The sequence below is a fragment of the Triturus cristatus genome, chromosome 1_2, assembly GCF_964204655.1.
Source record: "Triturus cristatus chromosome 1_2, aTriCri1.1, whole genome shotgun sequence".
NCBI lineage: Eukaryota > Metazoa > Chordata > Amphibia > Caudata > Salamandridae > Triturus > Triturus cristatus.
In genome coordinates, this window is record NC_140580.1 from 971,978,483 (window position 1) to 971,995,951 (window position 17,469).

General features: G+C 45.0%; 1 protein-coding gene across 1 annotated transcript in view; it reads right to left on the bottom strand.

Moving 5' to 3' along the window:
* Positions 1–17,469, bottom strand: part of LRSAM1 (leucine rich repeat and sterile alpha motif containing 1) — a 390,590-nt gene that overhangs the window by 152,555 nt on the left and 220,566 nt on the right. Inside the window, exons 11-12 of the mRNA XM_085610452.1 lie at positions 4,540–4,569; positions 1,289–1,411 (exon numbers count right to left, since the gene is read on the bottom strand). Of these exons, the coding sequence (XP_085466578.1) occupies positions 1,289–1,411; positions 4,540–4,569 (153 nt within the window). The remainder of the gene's footprint in view (positions 1–1,288; positions 1,412–4,539; positions 4,570–17,469) is intronic.

The following is a 17,469-nucleotide window of genomic DNA, read 5'->3' on the forward strand; positions in this document are numbered from 1 at the left end:
CTGTATGCATTTAATTACATAACCTAAATCAAATGCATTTCACAGGATCATGCCCATCCTAATGTCGCTACTTAAAACATAATTAATCAAATATAATAAAATCAGTGGAGAGAATACAGGCTAGTAGGCAGACCTTGTGAGGGCACCTGCACATACATACAGTTGGATGTAATCAAGCTCAAACGTTGTCTATGTGATGTTCCGCCCCCAAGTCAGCATCCCCATAAAAGCACATTATTTTGTTTCAATTTCAGTTTACAGATCATAAAACACAGGGAATAGGAATCTGCCTGTTTTCTTGTCTTTATTTCTTAGCAAAGTAATGACAATGCTACTGGAAACACAGAATATCAATTAGCTAACAAATTCTGACAATGTAATGAGTCTCTGAAGAAATTCCAAATAGGCCTTTAAGTGTCATCTCCAAAATAGTTATTGCACTGGCGTTAAGACTTCAAAATGAGATTAGCAGTTCTATGCAATGATCAGTTTTACCTGGAGAAGACAGCATCTCTTAGACAACGGCAGTCTCTGCAAGGAGACAGCTCTCTTTATAAAGCACCTGTAGTATTAAAGATGAAAGTGGTTTCCACCTGCCTGAATTATAAGGACAGTGTGAGGGTATACCAGGGTTCAGGATAGATCATGACAAGCCATTAGAGTTTTCACTGCACAAAGATCCTTGGACACCACTGACCTAACTATGACCATATCACCTTTTAACAACACCATTGTGAATATAACAGCTGCTATGAGTAAACCATGGTCTGAATTATATCCTCTTGTGGTCACATTTTGGCAGAACCTCTACAATTTACCAATTAAAAATACAAAGGCAACTTCCCACAGAGGACAAAAGGTATCAATGAGAAGTCAGCATGTGGCACACAAAAGATTGACTTTTTGGATCCTTTGTATTTTCACTCCCCAACAATTTTATGTGCTCAACCTACTCCTAATTGGTTGAATTTTGGCATTCAAGTGGCGAATAACGTCACATCTATGATCACGGAACCAAAAGGTAGGCATGCATGAAAATGGCCTTCACATTTTTAAAGCCATTATGTGCAAGTGTCGGGCCACAGTTTCCGAGAACCCTTCACCACACAACACTAGTGAGACGATAAACTATTGTCCAATTGTTTATCTGCATGCACACAAGGCACACATTGTCAGCACCATCCAACATAACGATACGCTCCTGGGTGCAATAACCAGTGCTCTGGATTTCTATGGCCAAACAAAATCTTGTCGCATGAACAGATCATGTGGTTCGTAAAATACAGACCTCTTTCACAGTTTGGAGCATCTCATTCTTCTGATCATTACTTTGTAGGATGAGCTGAGCATGTTCTCTCTGGTCCAAGTCTAAGCGACGTTCAAATTCCAGTTTTTCAAGCATTTTCTGTTCCTAAAATGGCAAACACAAAATGAAAATGTAGTGTTCAAGGGAAGATTGGGGAAAATGGAAATTCATGTGGGAAATGGGCAAAAGTACCAGCCGTGAGGGCCTGAATACACAAGGCAGAGGCCAAAGAAACCACAACGAGGACAAGAACAGACACAGTGAGCGCCTAATAGCTGTAGCTAGGGCAAGTATGCAGCTTGAACTAGCAGTAGAGGATGTAGCCTAATGGCTAGGGTGGTCGATCTCAAACTTGGAGGAACAGTGTTCGAGTCTCTGCAATAACGCTCAACATCCTGCGATTCTGGTCAAATCACTTAATCTCTCTGTACCTAACAAAAATGTATGTGTCCGTCTGTAAAGCAACTGGTGCTCATGTAAAGCACTCTGATACCTGATACCTTCAGGTCAAGTTTGCACTATATAAAACTACGAAGAAAAAAAAGAAAGAACTGAAGCTATTGCAAGTGCTATAAAAGCAGCACACCACCAGAACAAGCAGCACGGACAAGTTGTAGATATAAAATGTGCAATGGCAAAGGAGCGCAGGGGACTGAAGGGGCCCACTGACCATGTTTATTGCTGAATCTAGTATACAATTATAAGGCAGGGAGTCCAGCTACCTTGTTTGCACAGTGGCCAATGGAACCTTTAATTGTGGATAAAATACCTCTGCAGAAAGTAAATATTTAGGTAGATGCTGTTATAAGACACCTAGGTAGAATACACAGCCATGGCTTCAATACATAAGAAATGTTCTAATTTCCAGGCAAATCATATCACAGTTCAGCAAGGACTATATTTCCTAAGCCGGAACCTCCTAAGCCATCTCTGACCCAATTTCCCTCCCCCTCACCACCTGGAACAGAGTCACACCCTACTGCCCCTAATAGACTCTATGGAGCAGTAACCGGTGTACTCAATTGGAGTAAAGCCACTGCTGGGGATGGCTCAGCTGTCCAAGGGTACAGTTCAGCTGGAGAGTATTTGGGAAGCTCTAGTTCACGGTCTCTTCAGTCAATGGACAGGTTATCCTCGATCGCGGTCCTGCCTCCCAGTGTTTCTAGGCCATGGCCATACGGTAAGAAAAGCTAAACAACTTTTCCAAGGTCCACCTGAGTTCCAAGGAGCCATCAGTTACTGGTTTGGGGCCGCAAATGACTCTGAGTTGTCTATTTCCTGTGTGCCTTAATTTAGCAAATGTCACGGTGCTTAGATATTGGTATCTACTAATTATTGAGAAGAGTGCAAACAGAGTTCTTTTTTTGCAGAACCCATGTGCCTTTGTTTAATTTAGACTTGTTTGCAAGCTTCTAAGGACAATCACCTTGAGGTCAGGTGTTTTTCGAGATCAATGGGGCTGTTCAATTGCGTGCATTCATTACTTGGGCTGTCTGTCTTAACTTTGACTAAAATATGAAATGAACAAGGTTCTACCCCTTTTAAATCAAGATAGTTAAGAGGTATGCTGCGTTGTTATAAAAACTTCTCTAAGTTAGCTTGATAAACAACTGCATGGGGACGTGAGGACCGTTAATGACTGGTCAACTAGCTATAACCATGGTAGAATGAACTTCTGGGAAAGAAGTAGTTTTTAAGTATCAATGACGTATGGGAAAAGCTTGCACTCCCCCCAACATTTTGTTTTTGCAGCGCTCTGATGCACTTGCAAGTTGGAGAAGTTCAACTTGACAAAATAAAAAACAGAAAAAATAGACCTGACTGTTACTGTCACAAAACAATGTGTCTGGTATTGAATATCATGTTAGTACTAAAAATAAAGGGAATAGAAATTGCAATATATAAATAACAGTTTAGTAGAAATAAGGATTAAAAAGACAGGAAAAAGAAAGCAACATGTTTTGATAAGGCAGAGGGGAAAATCAACCAAAAATATGTCTTAGAAAAAAAAAAACAGCTCAAGGTGTAGGTATCGGTGGTAGAAAGGAACTGGAGGGGGTGGTGCCAGAAACAGATTAGAGAAGAGTTTCTAAGCCAAGGGCCAGCAAGAGCTCTCGGGTTTTGCAAGTTTGTGGTTGAGTAGCTCTTTCAGTCCAGGTTTCTGCTGACTTGAATCCCCCATTTTATAATGAGATCTACTATAATAGGCATTTATAAAGAGCATGGCTATCTATCGGGCCTCCCAGTGCTGAATGTCACGTCCATTGCATAGTACCTGTGAAGTTGGCAGATTTAGTCAAATAGGTGGGTCTTAAGGCGTTTTCTGAAGATGGGTTCATCCTTGATCATTCTCAGCGACAGAGGAAGAGTGTTCTAAAGTTTTGATGCGAAGTATGAAAAGGAGCATCCCCAACGTCTAGCCTTCTTGGGTACTGTAATAAAAGCCTGTCATTGAACATGATGGGCATATACAGGGTCAGGAGCCGTTGTAGTAGTGGAAGGCTCTTGCCATGCATTGCCCGGTAGGCCAGGCAGAGAGATTTACATTTAATTCTTATAGATATTGGTAGCCAGTGAAGGGCGAGGAGGGCGAGGAGGCAGAATGATACATGGGTATCTTTGCAGAATGTGTGATGCGGCGGGTACATAGAACTAAAAATCCCAGAAGGCATGGAAAAACCTACACTAGACGAAATACTCAAGTATGGACATACGGACCTTGAGAGCTCTTCAAGAGGAGTGAAAGAGAAAAAAAGACAGCAGGGACGAAAGAGAGAAGGGAAAAAAGACCGGAGAATGGGCCCAAAAAAAGGGTTACAAGGAAGGTATCTCACCAAATAAAACCTCAAAGAGGGAGGGATCTGAGGAGAAGGAAAAAAGATAAAAAACACAGAGGAAGAGAGAGGCAAAGATGAAGGGTATGGACATTTCCTCTCCAAGGAACATAGCAAAATAAAGAATCCACCATGTTGTCAGTCTGGCCATCTGCCAGGTTGTATTCAGCAAGCCAAATTAAAGTCACACGTTTGCAAAAGTAAATCTTCACAATTATTTCCACAAGAAGTCATTCATTAGGATGCTTTCTGACTAGAGAACAGCAGAAACTGAATATTTCCCAATCATCCGTTATACAGTGTGGTTTAAGTTGGCGCCTATCGCCATAGAAGGACGAGAGGTACATTAAAAGTAAAGAAGACAAGGATTCACATCAAATCTACGTGCATTCGTCTTACCTTCCTCTTCTCATAATCTGAGATTTTGTTCTGAAAAAAACAAACAGGTGACTTCATGGCCTCTTGTCCAATATAAATAATGATTTGTCAAGCTACCTTAACACTGTACAATGCATTATACAAGTTTCACAGCGCTTCTAGTTTTCTCATAAGTGGTGCAAGTTCGCAGGGGAGAAAGTATGAGGAGCAACGCAATGCTAAAGGTGGGTAACTCTTCTGCAGCTCTTGCAACATACCTTATGAATACCATGAGTTTTGCTTAGTCTCTCCCTGGTCAGATGTATGTACATCATCACACAACTAATATCCGACTTTAAAACATGGGTCTGTACCCTGTAGGCATTTCAATGCATTGACCTTCACAAAGCGCTGTGATACCATGCAAGACTTTACCATGCATGCCTTTCCCCCACAATGCTGTTGTATAACTGCTCTTCATTCTTTTTTGGTGGGAATGAACCCTAAGACCCACTTTTTTTAAAAACACTAACCTATCTTTTACCTCTGCCCTCTCCTAAACCCTAAAAAAACCTTTAGGTTCCTCACCTCTACCCATCCCTGAACCATATAAAACCCTTTCCCTCTTAACCTCTACCCTCCTGTGAACCCTAAAAAAACCATGCCTTTCTTTACCTTACCGGCCCCTGAGCACTAAAAACCCTTCCCTCTACCTGCCCCTAAACCCTAAAAACACCTTACCTCCTTTACCTTTGGCTGGTATTTACCTGCGTGGTAACGCAATGTCCTGCGGAGTAAAGACCACAGGGTAAAGACTACATACCTAACACAACAAATCTAACGTTTTCCAAGGGTATCATTGGAGGTGTCAGACTTTGTTCCTGCATGTGTATGGTCTTAAGTTGGTACTCATGACCATCAGTCACTAATAACCCAACTCTAAGGGTCTCAAGGACTAAAAATGCTTTTACATGGTCTAAGAGCGTGAACAAAGACCTTTAATCTAGCATGTCAATTATATTGTCTTTGTACATCGTCCCACCAATGATGACAAGATTGAGAAACGTACATTTTTACTTAAATCAGCCAACAACGTTTGACTACTTATTCTTGCTTATGCTATATTCAGGTAGACACGATTCAGTGACTACATTTCTGAAAACAGAATCAGACAACCTCCTCTGGTCCCATGACACATCAATTTATATCCCTGTGCCTTAGTTACGCAACATATTGTGAGTACATAAAGTTCTATGACAATATAGAAAATGTTACATACCCTGTATGCACCTGTTTGTGGCATGTACTGCTGTAGATTCACATGCTCTGCATACTCCTGCCATCTAGTGTTGGGCTTGCACGTGTATAACTAATTTTTCTTCAAAGAAGGCTTTTGAATCACAAGGTATAGCAACCCCTCCTATGACTGGTACATGGGCATTGGCCCCATGGTTAGATTGTTTTCCCGCCCAGAGGGTAAGGATGGGGGACAGAACACAGAAGTGACAATAGATGACCATGCGAGTGAATGTTGAAACAACAAGTAAAACAAAGCATCTGCAACAATTGAAGACAAGTAATGCAAAGCATCTGCAGCAATAGTGGCTTTTCGGTGAACGGGGTGGGCACATGTGAATCTACAGCACTACATGCCACAAACAGATGCTTACAGGGTAAGTAACATTATCAGTTTGTGGCATGTGTAGCTGTAGATATAGTACACATGCTCTGCATACACTCTAAAGCAGTTGTCCCTTAAGCAGTGGTTAGCCAGACGTTGTTGCAGAGGATTGAAAGTGTTCACAGTACAGCTTGGACCACTTGCGGATGTTTACGAGCAAGTACATTCACACAGTAGGGTTTGGTGAACATGTATGGCGTGAACCAAGTAGCTGTCTTACATATATCCGGTATTGGGAGGTTAACCAGAAAGCCATGCAGGCCGCTTTCTCCCATGTAGAAAGTGGACGGATGGACTAGGGAGCAGTCTTTTGTCCTTGGCGTAGCAGTTCTGAATGCACTTAACTAGCTATGCCTGTGTGTGGTTTATTGTAGATGAAAAATAACTGTTTCGTTTTTCTAAATGGCTTCATTCTGTCAATGTAGTGAAATTATATCTATTGTGGCTTCAACTGATACTGCTTCCGGCTTCCTTCTCATTCCCAGTGCGGACACGATGTTCATCCGCCGCTGCTGTCTGCCCGCTCCATTGGTGCACCATGGATTGGGGGCCTTCTCTAGTGAAGTTCAGCCCCAAATCCAGCGGGAGACATGGAGCTCTGACCTCCCGACCTTCTGTGCATTGCAGTGGTGCGAGAGAACATTTCTAGCACAAACCCAATTCTAGGGATCGACGGGCTTCATGCCAGCTTGAGCGGGCTGCAGACCCCTGCTACAATAGCCCGGCTCAGATAGCCTACACTACCCTCTCCTGCTTGCCTGCCCACTTCCACTGGACCAGAGGCTCACCAGGGAGCCTGAGGAGGCTTCAACAGGATCAAGCTGAGAGGGAAGGCTTAAGGTTGCAGGAGCATAAGTGCAGCACAGCAGGGTTTATGGTCGCAGTGTGCGGAGGGGGCTAGCCCAGGTGTTGGTGTGGCTTGCTCATCGCATGGCCCTCCTCCACCTTCATGCTACCCATCAAGTTAGTCTGTCTCCACTGATGCCCGAATCAGTAGCATCCCAGAACTCCACCAGCTGGGACGGTAGCGCTACACCATAGGATCCCAGAGCAGTGTGCAAAGCGTGTCTGTGCTCCGAGTACTTCAACGTGACGCATCATGAGCAAGCAATACTGCCTGGAGGAGCCGACCAGGTACCCCTTTGTGTTACCTGACAACAACTGCCTTATTTATAGGGGCAATGATGGGCTGTTTATAACACTGACACCTATGTGGAATCCCCTGGCTGCCTTGCCATTTAGATCCAGTGAGGGGGTAACGGAAGAGGAAGGTGTCAAGCATCAGCCTAGGATCAGTGACGTATCCACGGCTCCTCGCGCTGCCCCCGCCCTCCCTGGAGCCGGTCCATTGCTCACTGCCACCGCTCTTGTGGGTTTTTCCGTGTCAGCACAAGAAGCGGACCGGGAAGGCTTGAACATTCGCTCCTATAAATAATACCACTGACCCACAGTGGCAATGGCTCTCTGATAGGAAAAAATAAACAAAATAAATAAAATAAAATGAGGTCTGGCAAAACAAGAACAACCCTTACCAATAGAAAGAAGGGACGACGAGAACTCCTAGAGAAAGTCAATTTAACAGATACAACAACTCAAAAAGAAAGTACAGGACAAGGAGCCAACTGTTTAATTTCACCTTTAGTAAAAATGAGAGGAGCCTAAAAATTCCATCTAAGTTCACATTCCTCAAAGATGCAAGCCTGGAAATCTCTTTCAAAACTGACAGCGTACCAGGTTTTCCGGAGCCTTTGACCCCACTAATAACCACCGAGAGCCATGATCCAAACTCTGAAAAGGACATTGCAAAATTAGGTTTAGCAAGAACATTACCTCAGCATAAAACCTATGACAAAATCCACAATTTCATAAGGACAACTAGAGATAACCCCTGCATTGTCAACACAGACAGCCGACACCTTAACAGAAGAGGTACAAAAATCTGGGCCTATGTCCCGGCACAAGGAGATCCTGAAGGGGCCCATATGTCACAATGCTAGTGCATTCCAAGGAAAGAAGAGTTTATGCAGCTATGAAACTTCTCCCCCGATAACCTGTTATGAAGGCATCAGTCGCCTAGACTAAGAACAGTGCAGGATGTGGTGACCTTACTGAAACCTACTCTCTTTGCAGGCAATCTGGCTTGGTTACAACCCCTCCAGCACAGCCTCTAAAGCATATCCTGGGTCAAACAGATCCAAACGTGCCCTAGGTCCTTGACCCTGTGCCGACGGAGTCAGACTTAAACTCTATGAGGTCTACATCGGCGCAAATGGCAAAGAAAATCAAAGCCAAAGAAAATCAAAGGCGTGCTAACCCTGGTAATGGACATCATGAGCCCTGAGCTCACAGCAGACACGGACGTTCCACCTCCGTATATGCCACCACCAACAGAACCACCATCAACAGAAAGATTCTTTTTTTTTTTTTTTTTTAAACCGTTTATTACAAAGTTCGAAGAATATACAAAGATGGGCCTACAACCTTCAGACCGGCCGCTAGCAAACAAGAGGAGCATAAGATACACACAGTAGAACACAGGCTGCGGCAAAGGGAAACGTACAGGAGTTAGCCGCGTTGATGGCCACACCATCCAGGACCCCACATGACGGTTTCTTTTTAACATAAATAACAACAAACAAAATCAAACCACAAGGCAACCCACGATCGAAAACAGCAGCATGTGCTCCCCTAGAGGGGGGACCCTACCAATCCATAGGAGTATCAAGGGGGGGGAGAAGGTCAGAACAGGGACTGGGTGGACTCAGTGCCCGGTACCGGAGAGCTAAACCGGCTAAGGGGACGGGGCAGGCGATGGATCGGGCAATAGCGGCGGGGCACAGATTCCCCCGCGGTAGGCGTTCCAGGGGCCCCACACTGAAGAAAGATTCTTGAATAAGAACTACAATGCCAACTCAGACATTTGGCCCCTCCTGCTAAACACTTTTCAATCTTCTGTGGACACCCTCCACTTCCAGTCAGATAAACTGGACTTGCAAGTGGATTTACTTAATATCTTAGCCATATACATCTCAGGCATTGACTCTAAAATGTCAAAACTAAACAAGTTAATCATTGAACAGCTACTTTTCTTCAACAATCTGTTTGTTCATGCTCTGCCATAATAGACAAATTAGAATTCCTGCCAAACACTTTGAACACAATCCTTGTGGAAGGTCCAGCTTGGTGAACCCAACCCAAACCGCATCCCAACAAGTACAGGTTGAGGCCACAGCAGAAAGAAGCCTGGCCTATGGCCACAACTATCTCCATCTTACCGTTACTGCAGGAGGTCAAAACCAAGAATCTGACCAAAACAAAGCAAAGGAGGAAACAGGTACCATATCCCCCACCAGTACCTCACAAACCAGTACTATATCTTCACCCTCAACGCTCCACTCTCGAAACAACAGCAGAAAAGATTGGGGAAAGCCAGGAACAGAATGTCTAGGCAGTCAACTGGCCCTATAAACACATTGCTCCTAAGAAGACCATATACAATCTACACTGTAAAGGAGGAAACAAAGTTCCCCGCCTTGACCCCGATCAGTGGTGAAAAAAACTAACGAGGTCCAGTAGGCACTAACTCCACAGAATAACAGGGGGAACCAATGTGATTGGCAACTCACCTATTTCTCCCCCCTCACTTCCTCCTGAGCTACCAACACACCAGAAAGACTTTGTTCAGCTGCATCTGGCAGAACCGCGTTCACCCTACGTTCTCTAGGATAGATAGTGCTAGGTATGAGTACAATTATATGAATTCATATAATCAATACAATAATCACAATGGTTGAATTATTCATCTCTCACACAATTCTCATAATGCTGATTACGATGCTTTGTTCCCTTCTAATCATTGCAGCAAAAGAATGCAATTGCTTCAACAAATGTCTGAAATACCACTCTGTGTATTTCTTGTGCCTCCCTTTGGGCATGCCTGAGATAACAACGCAAGGGTTGATCTGTTTCCACAAATTCCTTGGGGTAATTAGGGTGGTCATGTTCTGAATTTGCAGACACCATCCAGTACCCTGTGTGGTTTAGGGGTCCAGATGGTGCACTGTGAGCTAGCCAGAATACAGGCAAACATATGCTGATGGTATTAGTGGATTCAGTCCCCATAGTTTTGAAACTTATGTTGTCCAAATGCAGTCTTACTGAATTAGTAGGAACCGTATGACAGGGGGGTGGCTAGTTACACTGCCCTATGTTTAGCAGGACAGATCAAGATGCTACCAGAACCCTCCATAACTAGTGCCTTCATTATAACCACTGTCTACATCCAACCAGCTTCTGGTTAAAAAAACGAAGTCTCCAAGAAAATCTTTTCAATTATTTTGAACCGTATGAATCGATCTCTAGAACCCAAATTTATCATCCCAGGTGATTTCAATATAAATCTTATTTATACAGTAGACTAGAATGATTTTCTCAATAGACAGAACATCCATTGAGACATACAGCCTAAAGTTTCTAATCTAGGAAAATGAAACAATAAACACGGGAAAACTTCTCTTTGAACGTTGAATACATCAGGATGAGGGCGCTTAATGACAGACTATCCAACGACTCTCCGGCAAGCTTTACATACTTTGGTCCACGGTCCGAGCCCATTCTAGATTATACATTTGTATCTCTTACTCTCTTCCCCACTATCTGCTACTTCCAGATCGCGGAATATTCAGAGAGCGACCATCTTCCACAAACATTGGTCTTAAAATGGGAAGACAGGTTGGTGAGAGCAAATCGACCATGCTTGGCACACAATATATAATAAATTATAAGAAACTGAGATGGTTGGAAACGTCTATAATAAAGATCGCCGATATTGCCAAGGCCGTAATAGAAGTGTGCAAAGGGTTAAACTTAGACCAGATAACAACATGGCACAACTTTACAACCCGCAAGTGAAAATAGAGCACAGAGGGCCAACTCATGACAAAAAGACGGGCCCCTTTAAGAAACTGACAAAGTTGAAAACAAGTTCACTGGCCTACCACCTGGCTAAGAAGAAGTTAAACCAGGTAATGAGGGTTGCTTGGAGCGGAAGGAACAAAACTGGGATTAGCTTAGAAATTTTAAGATCTGCAAAAAAAGAATATAGGAAGACCATCTGGGCAGATAATAGAAAAGAAACAAACACTTTCTGGGCAAAGTTGTACTATGACAGCAAGCGACCAGCTGTAGAAGCTTTTGGTCAACTGTGAACAATCTAAATTGACAACGGCAGGCCCTAAGTATATCCCTATTAGGGAAAAGAGCTGGACAGCCTTCCTCCAAAAACATTTATTGGCAGCAAAAGACCCAATATCCGCCACCCTCTGGGAGTCACAGCTTACACCGCTGCCATCAGCAAGCCCAGGCCCTATTTATAGACAGCCAGCATTGAAAGGCTCACCTAACCAGAACATGGCTCCTCACAAAGCTGTGACATCAGATAAAGACTCCTCTTCCACCACAGACCTGCAGCTCCCCTTGCCCCTTCACAGGGCACCCACATCTAAAGGTAAATCTGCCTCGGGCATAGCCTCTTACATTGCTTTCAACCTAGTCGAAGACTGTCCTCTTTAACAAGAAATCGTAAGAGTATTCAAAATAGGAAGGAAAGACGGTGTTCCCGGGCCCAATGGGATGCCCCAGAACATTCACAAAACTGACACGCAGTATTGGGCTGGAAAGCTGGCATCTCTTTCAAATGCAATTTCCACCGGAAACACACCAGACTCGTGGTGGAGCTCAGTCATTTCTACAATTTGCAGGGGGAAGGGCGTAAGTGGGGACAAGACCCTACCAGAGAACTATTGCCTCATTCGCCCTACTAGATAATGAAGCAAAACATTTTGGGACTCTTGTACTCCAGGAATTGACTGCCTTGGCAGAATCTAAGAGGATAATACTAACAACTCCACATAGCTTTTCAATCTTTTTATGGATGACCTTTCACCAGTCCTAGATGCAACTTACAGCTGCGCCCCATGTCTTGTTTGCACTTTGTTTTGGACTTACTTTATCCAGACTGCATGGTCTTGCGCAGTCAAACCAAAGTAAGCCTGCAAAGGCTGATCAACACCTTGCAACTGCACACCACACCAAACAACCTAGTCATCAACAGAAATAAAACAAAGCTGATGATGGACAGTAAGGCCATTTAGAAGAACACATACTTGGACAAGTGCACACACACCCCGGACATAGTGAAAGAATATAAATATCTAGGTGTCCAGCTGGAGGACAAGGGAACTTTTAATCAACAGCTGCGATTAATCACAAGTAAGAGCAGTGCCTTTACTAACGTCCTGCCAACCATCACCTAGGGCAGCGAAGCCCTCCATGGTCGTTATGCAGCCCTACTGGATACATTTCAATCAGAGATATATCAGCAAGTCTTTAACTTAGCACACAGTTCATCTCCAAGCCAAATACGCTTAGAGTTTGGACTTCTGAGGCAAACAATCAATAGGCATGGTACAATCGTTAAGTGCTGTTTTAAGATAAAACACTTGGAAACCAACACATCGAATAACATCCTGTGGTCCACAATTTCCAACACAGGCAATGTCAACAGCAGTGAATTTCAAGAGTACCTAGACCAATCTTTAGCAAAACTACAGCTTGGTAACTTATGGGAGTTATCAGTCACATCTAACATCTTTAAATAACAGCTAACATTGTAATGGCTATAGTTTCCATACCAAAGGACAAAGACAAGCTCGTGAAAAGATCTCACACCTGGATAGTAAACAGTTACTCGTAGCTGAAGCGGGCAAAATACTTGAACTGCACATATCTGTTCCATCTAAAATTAAAGCTGTTGCAGTGCCGTCTGGGTTGTCTTCCAACCGAAGTGCAAAAACCAGCATGGTAGCAAATTGGTAATGGAGGTTGCTGCTTGTGTGATTCCATCTCGGAAGATCTTCTCCATCTCATATGTATCTGCTGTGAAATAACCATCAACAGGCGTCATCTCTGTAAACATATATTTAAAACAAAAGGGATTTGAAAATGTAGACAGGCTGTTATAGCCTGCCTAAAACTGAATGACCCCCCATATTGAACTGCTGCTTTACGAAATATTTAACAGATTTGATCAAAAAATAAGCAAGCTGGAAAAAGCACAGAGTGAGGTCTGGTGATAACCAAAGAATAATGGTCAGGCTGCTAGCCGAAGAGAGGACACTTGCATCACACCCTTGTGCTATCCTGGCTCCTAGTTGAACTCACAAGCAAGCTCTACAAAGCCTGCATACCTTTGCCCATGCCGGGAGCAAGCAGCACTTTAAAGCATTTTGTTTGCACCATCTTGGGTACCAACTTTTCACATACCTTAATCTGCTATTTGAAAATGTATCTTTCAAATTGAATGTTTTGTAGACTTTTGCAATGGTTTGCTTACTTACTATTGTGTGAAGGGCTCTCTCTACTACTGAGTCAGGATGCTCAATTGACTGGTTGAGGTGGAAAGGGGACACCATCTTGGGCAGAAACTTCGGGTTAGTTCTAAACACTTCTTTGTTAGCGTGGAGCTTAAAAAAAGCCTCCAAACCACCTTTGTAAGAAAGAAATGGGTGAGGCAGAAAAGCGTAGGCAAATACCCCTGACAAGTTAATCCATAGTGCAGTGCCCCTGGACTGTGGGTGCGGAAAACTGGAGGCGAAGTTTGGGCATGTGGAGTTTTCAGCAGTAGCAAACAGATCTACAATGGGGAACCTCCTAATGCTTGAAGTACAGAAGCAGTATTTGGGGAGGATTTCCCACTCGTGCACATGATGCCACATCCTGCTAAGCAGGTTTGCGAAGTCATTGTATGCCACCGGCAGGTACTCTACTAGAAGATGTACTTTGTATTGGATTACCCAATGTCAAATGTCCCACGCTACCGCAGAGCTGGGAAAATGAATGCCCCCTTGTTTCAAAAGATAGTACATGGCAGTCATGTTGCCTGTTTTGACTAGGACTGTTTTGTGATGGACGTAGCAGAAGGCGGTTTTGAGAGCCAAAATTGGACGGTCAGTAGTTCCAGATAATTGATGTGAAAGGTCTTTTGAATGAGTGACCGCATGCTTTGAATGAACATATCCTTGAAATGCACCCCCACTCAGTGAGAGGCGTTCGTGGTGATGGTCACTTGGGGAACCAGGTCTGGAAAGGGCCTGCCCTGCAACAGGCTGTTGCTGTTCCACCAATGCAGAGAGTGAAGGGTGTTGGTCCTAATTATCATTAGATCTTCTCAGAGACCACTGTGTCTCCAGGCACTCCGGAAGGAAACGCATGTGTAACCATGCATAGGGAACGATGCCAATCACGCCAAGGAGGCACATTACTGTCCTGACTGATGTGACCTGGCTGGAAAAGAGGCAGCAGAACCTGGAAAGCTTGGACCCGGGCGGGGCAGGGATAAGCCTTTCCAGTGACCGAATTTAGAACTGTCACTATGAAGTGCTGTATGTGAAGGACTTGCCTACATTGATGGGGAATCCAAGATCGTGATTAAGATCGAGGGTGTGGGCCAAGCACTGCTGTCTGCTTGCACTCTTGATCAGCCAGTCATCGAGAAATGGGAAAACGTGGCTGCTGCTCCTCCTGAGATGAGAGGCTACCACTGCAAGGCATTTGGTAAAGATTTTGGGAGCCGTAGGTACCCCTAAGGGAAGAACCTGGAATTGTTGGATCTTTCTGAATTAAGAAATTGCTACTCAAGACAGTATTTGTTACCTGACCTTTTCTTCCTTGCCTAGGGCTATTATTGTTGTCATGTCTCTAATGACTGAAGACATCTTATTCTTTTATTGGGAGTGATTGGAATTTGTGTCCACTCTGAAGCCTTGTGTCGGTGTCAGCCATGGCCTGGATGCAGTGACGCAGCAAAGGCTGTTTGGCTAGTAGCGGGCTCAACGCCCAACCCCATGAGGGAGGGTGGTTGACCGGTTGTTTTGGGTTGTGGGACACAGGGCTCACGGTTGACGTTTTCCGGTGTTGGATCAGAGGGGCAGTTGATCTTTGGCATCAGAGTTCGATGGAGAATTTGACTCTGGGCTGAAGGTCTCTGGTTGGCCAGCGTAGACTGAAGCACCCATTTACCCTATGATGTCGTTCCAAAGATGTTGGGGGTGTCCTCATCTTGACACTGTGCCATCTTGCATTGAGCAAGTCCTCGGTACTAGAGGGTCTTCTTGGACTGGAACGTCTGGCAGTAGAACTGATCGTGCTCCCGGGACAAGCAGCGGTTACAAACCTGACGAGTATTTTGAGAGGCACTATAGACAATACTGGAAGTGAGTCCTATCCATTATGAACTGCACATTCAGGTGCAGCTGACCAAGGGAAGGGTCTGAGGTGAACCGAGGCCCAGAACATAGCATCGAAGAGATCTCAGACAGGGAAAGGATGGAACCAGGACAGAGTTGAAAAAACTGTTGCAAACACAATGGTTTTGTGAAAAAGCAGCATGAGGTGTCAACTCAGAGCTTTCCCGACACACGTCCAAAACCAATGGCGGAAGAAAGCAATCTATCGATGGGGTCGATGCCCATGCACATTACCAGTCATTGGAGGAGTCACTATACCTTGCGACTTCGAAGACTTATTCGAAGAAAAGCAAGTTGTACACATCCAAGCCCAACACTAGATGTCAGGAATATGCAGAGCATGTGTATATGCCACAAACATATACTTTCTAAGCATTTACATGTTGAGATGCATTTTCTGTGGGATAAAGGTGTGAAATCAGCCACCAGTTTAAAAGCCTCAATGTAACCAGTCTCTTGGTAGAAAGACCGCTTTGGGGCACCCTTGTCCTTCAGAAGTCATGCTTATGCAGGTCCATTCATCCTGTTAGGCTTTTTTTACTGCATCTCCAGTTGCTGTAAACATCAGGCTTTAGCACATAATTGTAGGGAGTGTGAGAAAGTGGGTTTCTGTTGCAGTAAACCCCCCCTCTTTTTTTTTGTTGCCAGACTACTGATGCTCTTTGACTTGATGTGCTCTGGGGCCCTGCCAATCAGGACCCCAGGGCCTGTGTTCTTTCTCCAAAACAAAACCCAATTGACAGGTCTGGCCACAGGTAGGTTCCTGGTAAATGGTACCCCATGTACCCAGGGCACTGTGACCAGAGAAAGCTCCTAAGGGCTGCAGCACCAATTGTGCCACCCTTAGAGGCCCCGTACCCTGGCACAGACACACTGCCTTTGCAGGCTGAGTGTCTGGGTGCAGAACAAAACAAAGAGACGACATGGCACACATCCCTGTGTGCCAAGCCCACAAACCACTGCCCTGGCATACATCAGTCACCCCTCTAGCTGGGTGCCCTATGCCAGTGGTGAGGGTACAGGTGCATGAGCCTTGTACCCCTACAGTGCCCAGGTCCATTCCTTGGCCCTGTAAGTGCAGTGCTGCCATTAAGAGTATATGGTGCTGGGAGGTTGTCATTGCGAACTCCACAGCACCATAATGGCTGCACTGAAGACTGGGAAGTTTGGTATCAAACTTCTCAGCACATTAAACCCACTCTGATGCCAGTGTGGGATTTAATGTAAAATGCACCACAGAGGACATCTTAGAGATGCCCCCTGAAAAACGACCAACTACCAGTGACCTGACTGAGCGGCTGCGCAGGCTGCCACCACCAGACATGTTTCTGGACCCCTGGATTTAGAGCCTGCTGCTCTCTGGGGCCTGTAACAATGCACATCCTGGGACGAGGTGCCAAGCCTCCTCCCCCAGGACGGGCAGGGTTCCTCTCCTGACCATTTGCTGCTTTCAGCAACTGATCCCCACTGGTTCTACCCCCCCCACTTGGGGCGGGAGAACCGGCGGGAAAAACAAGTGAGGAAGAGAGGTGTGCCCACCTCTGCCAACTCCACCCCTAAGGTGGGGGAGGCGAGGTGAAGCACAACCTCGAGTCCTCGCCATCTTGCGGATGGGGGGACCCAGCCAACCAGGGACAGGCTCCTGCCCCCCTCCCACTGGAGAGTGGCAGACTAGGGGGTGTACCCACCCCAGGGAAGGGACCCATTAGTCCCTGCCCTTTACCTACCTGTAACGCCCCTAACTTTAGTTTTTAGGGGCACCCTGGACCTTCCTTCCTCAGATCCAGCAACCACAAGAAAAGAAGAAGAAGAAGAAGGACGAGAAGCCATGCAGAGCTAACAAGAGGACGACGCCCACTGACTTGGCCCCAGCCCTACAGGCCTGTCTCCCCTCGAACCTGCTCCTGCAAAACCCCGGCGTGTCCAGTGGCAGCAACCTCAGAAACCCCGGAGGACCTGACTGCATTTACTTTCCAAGCTGTTTAT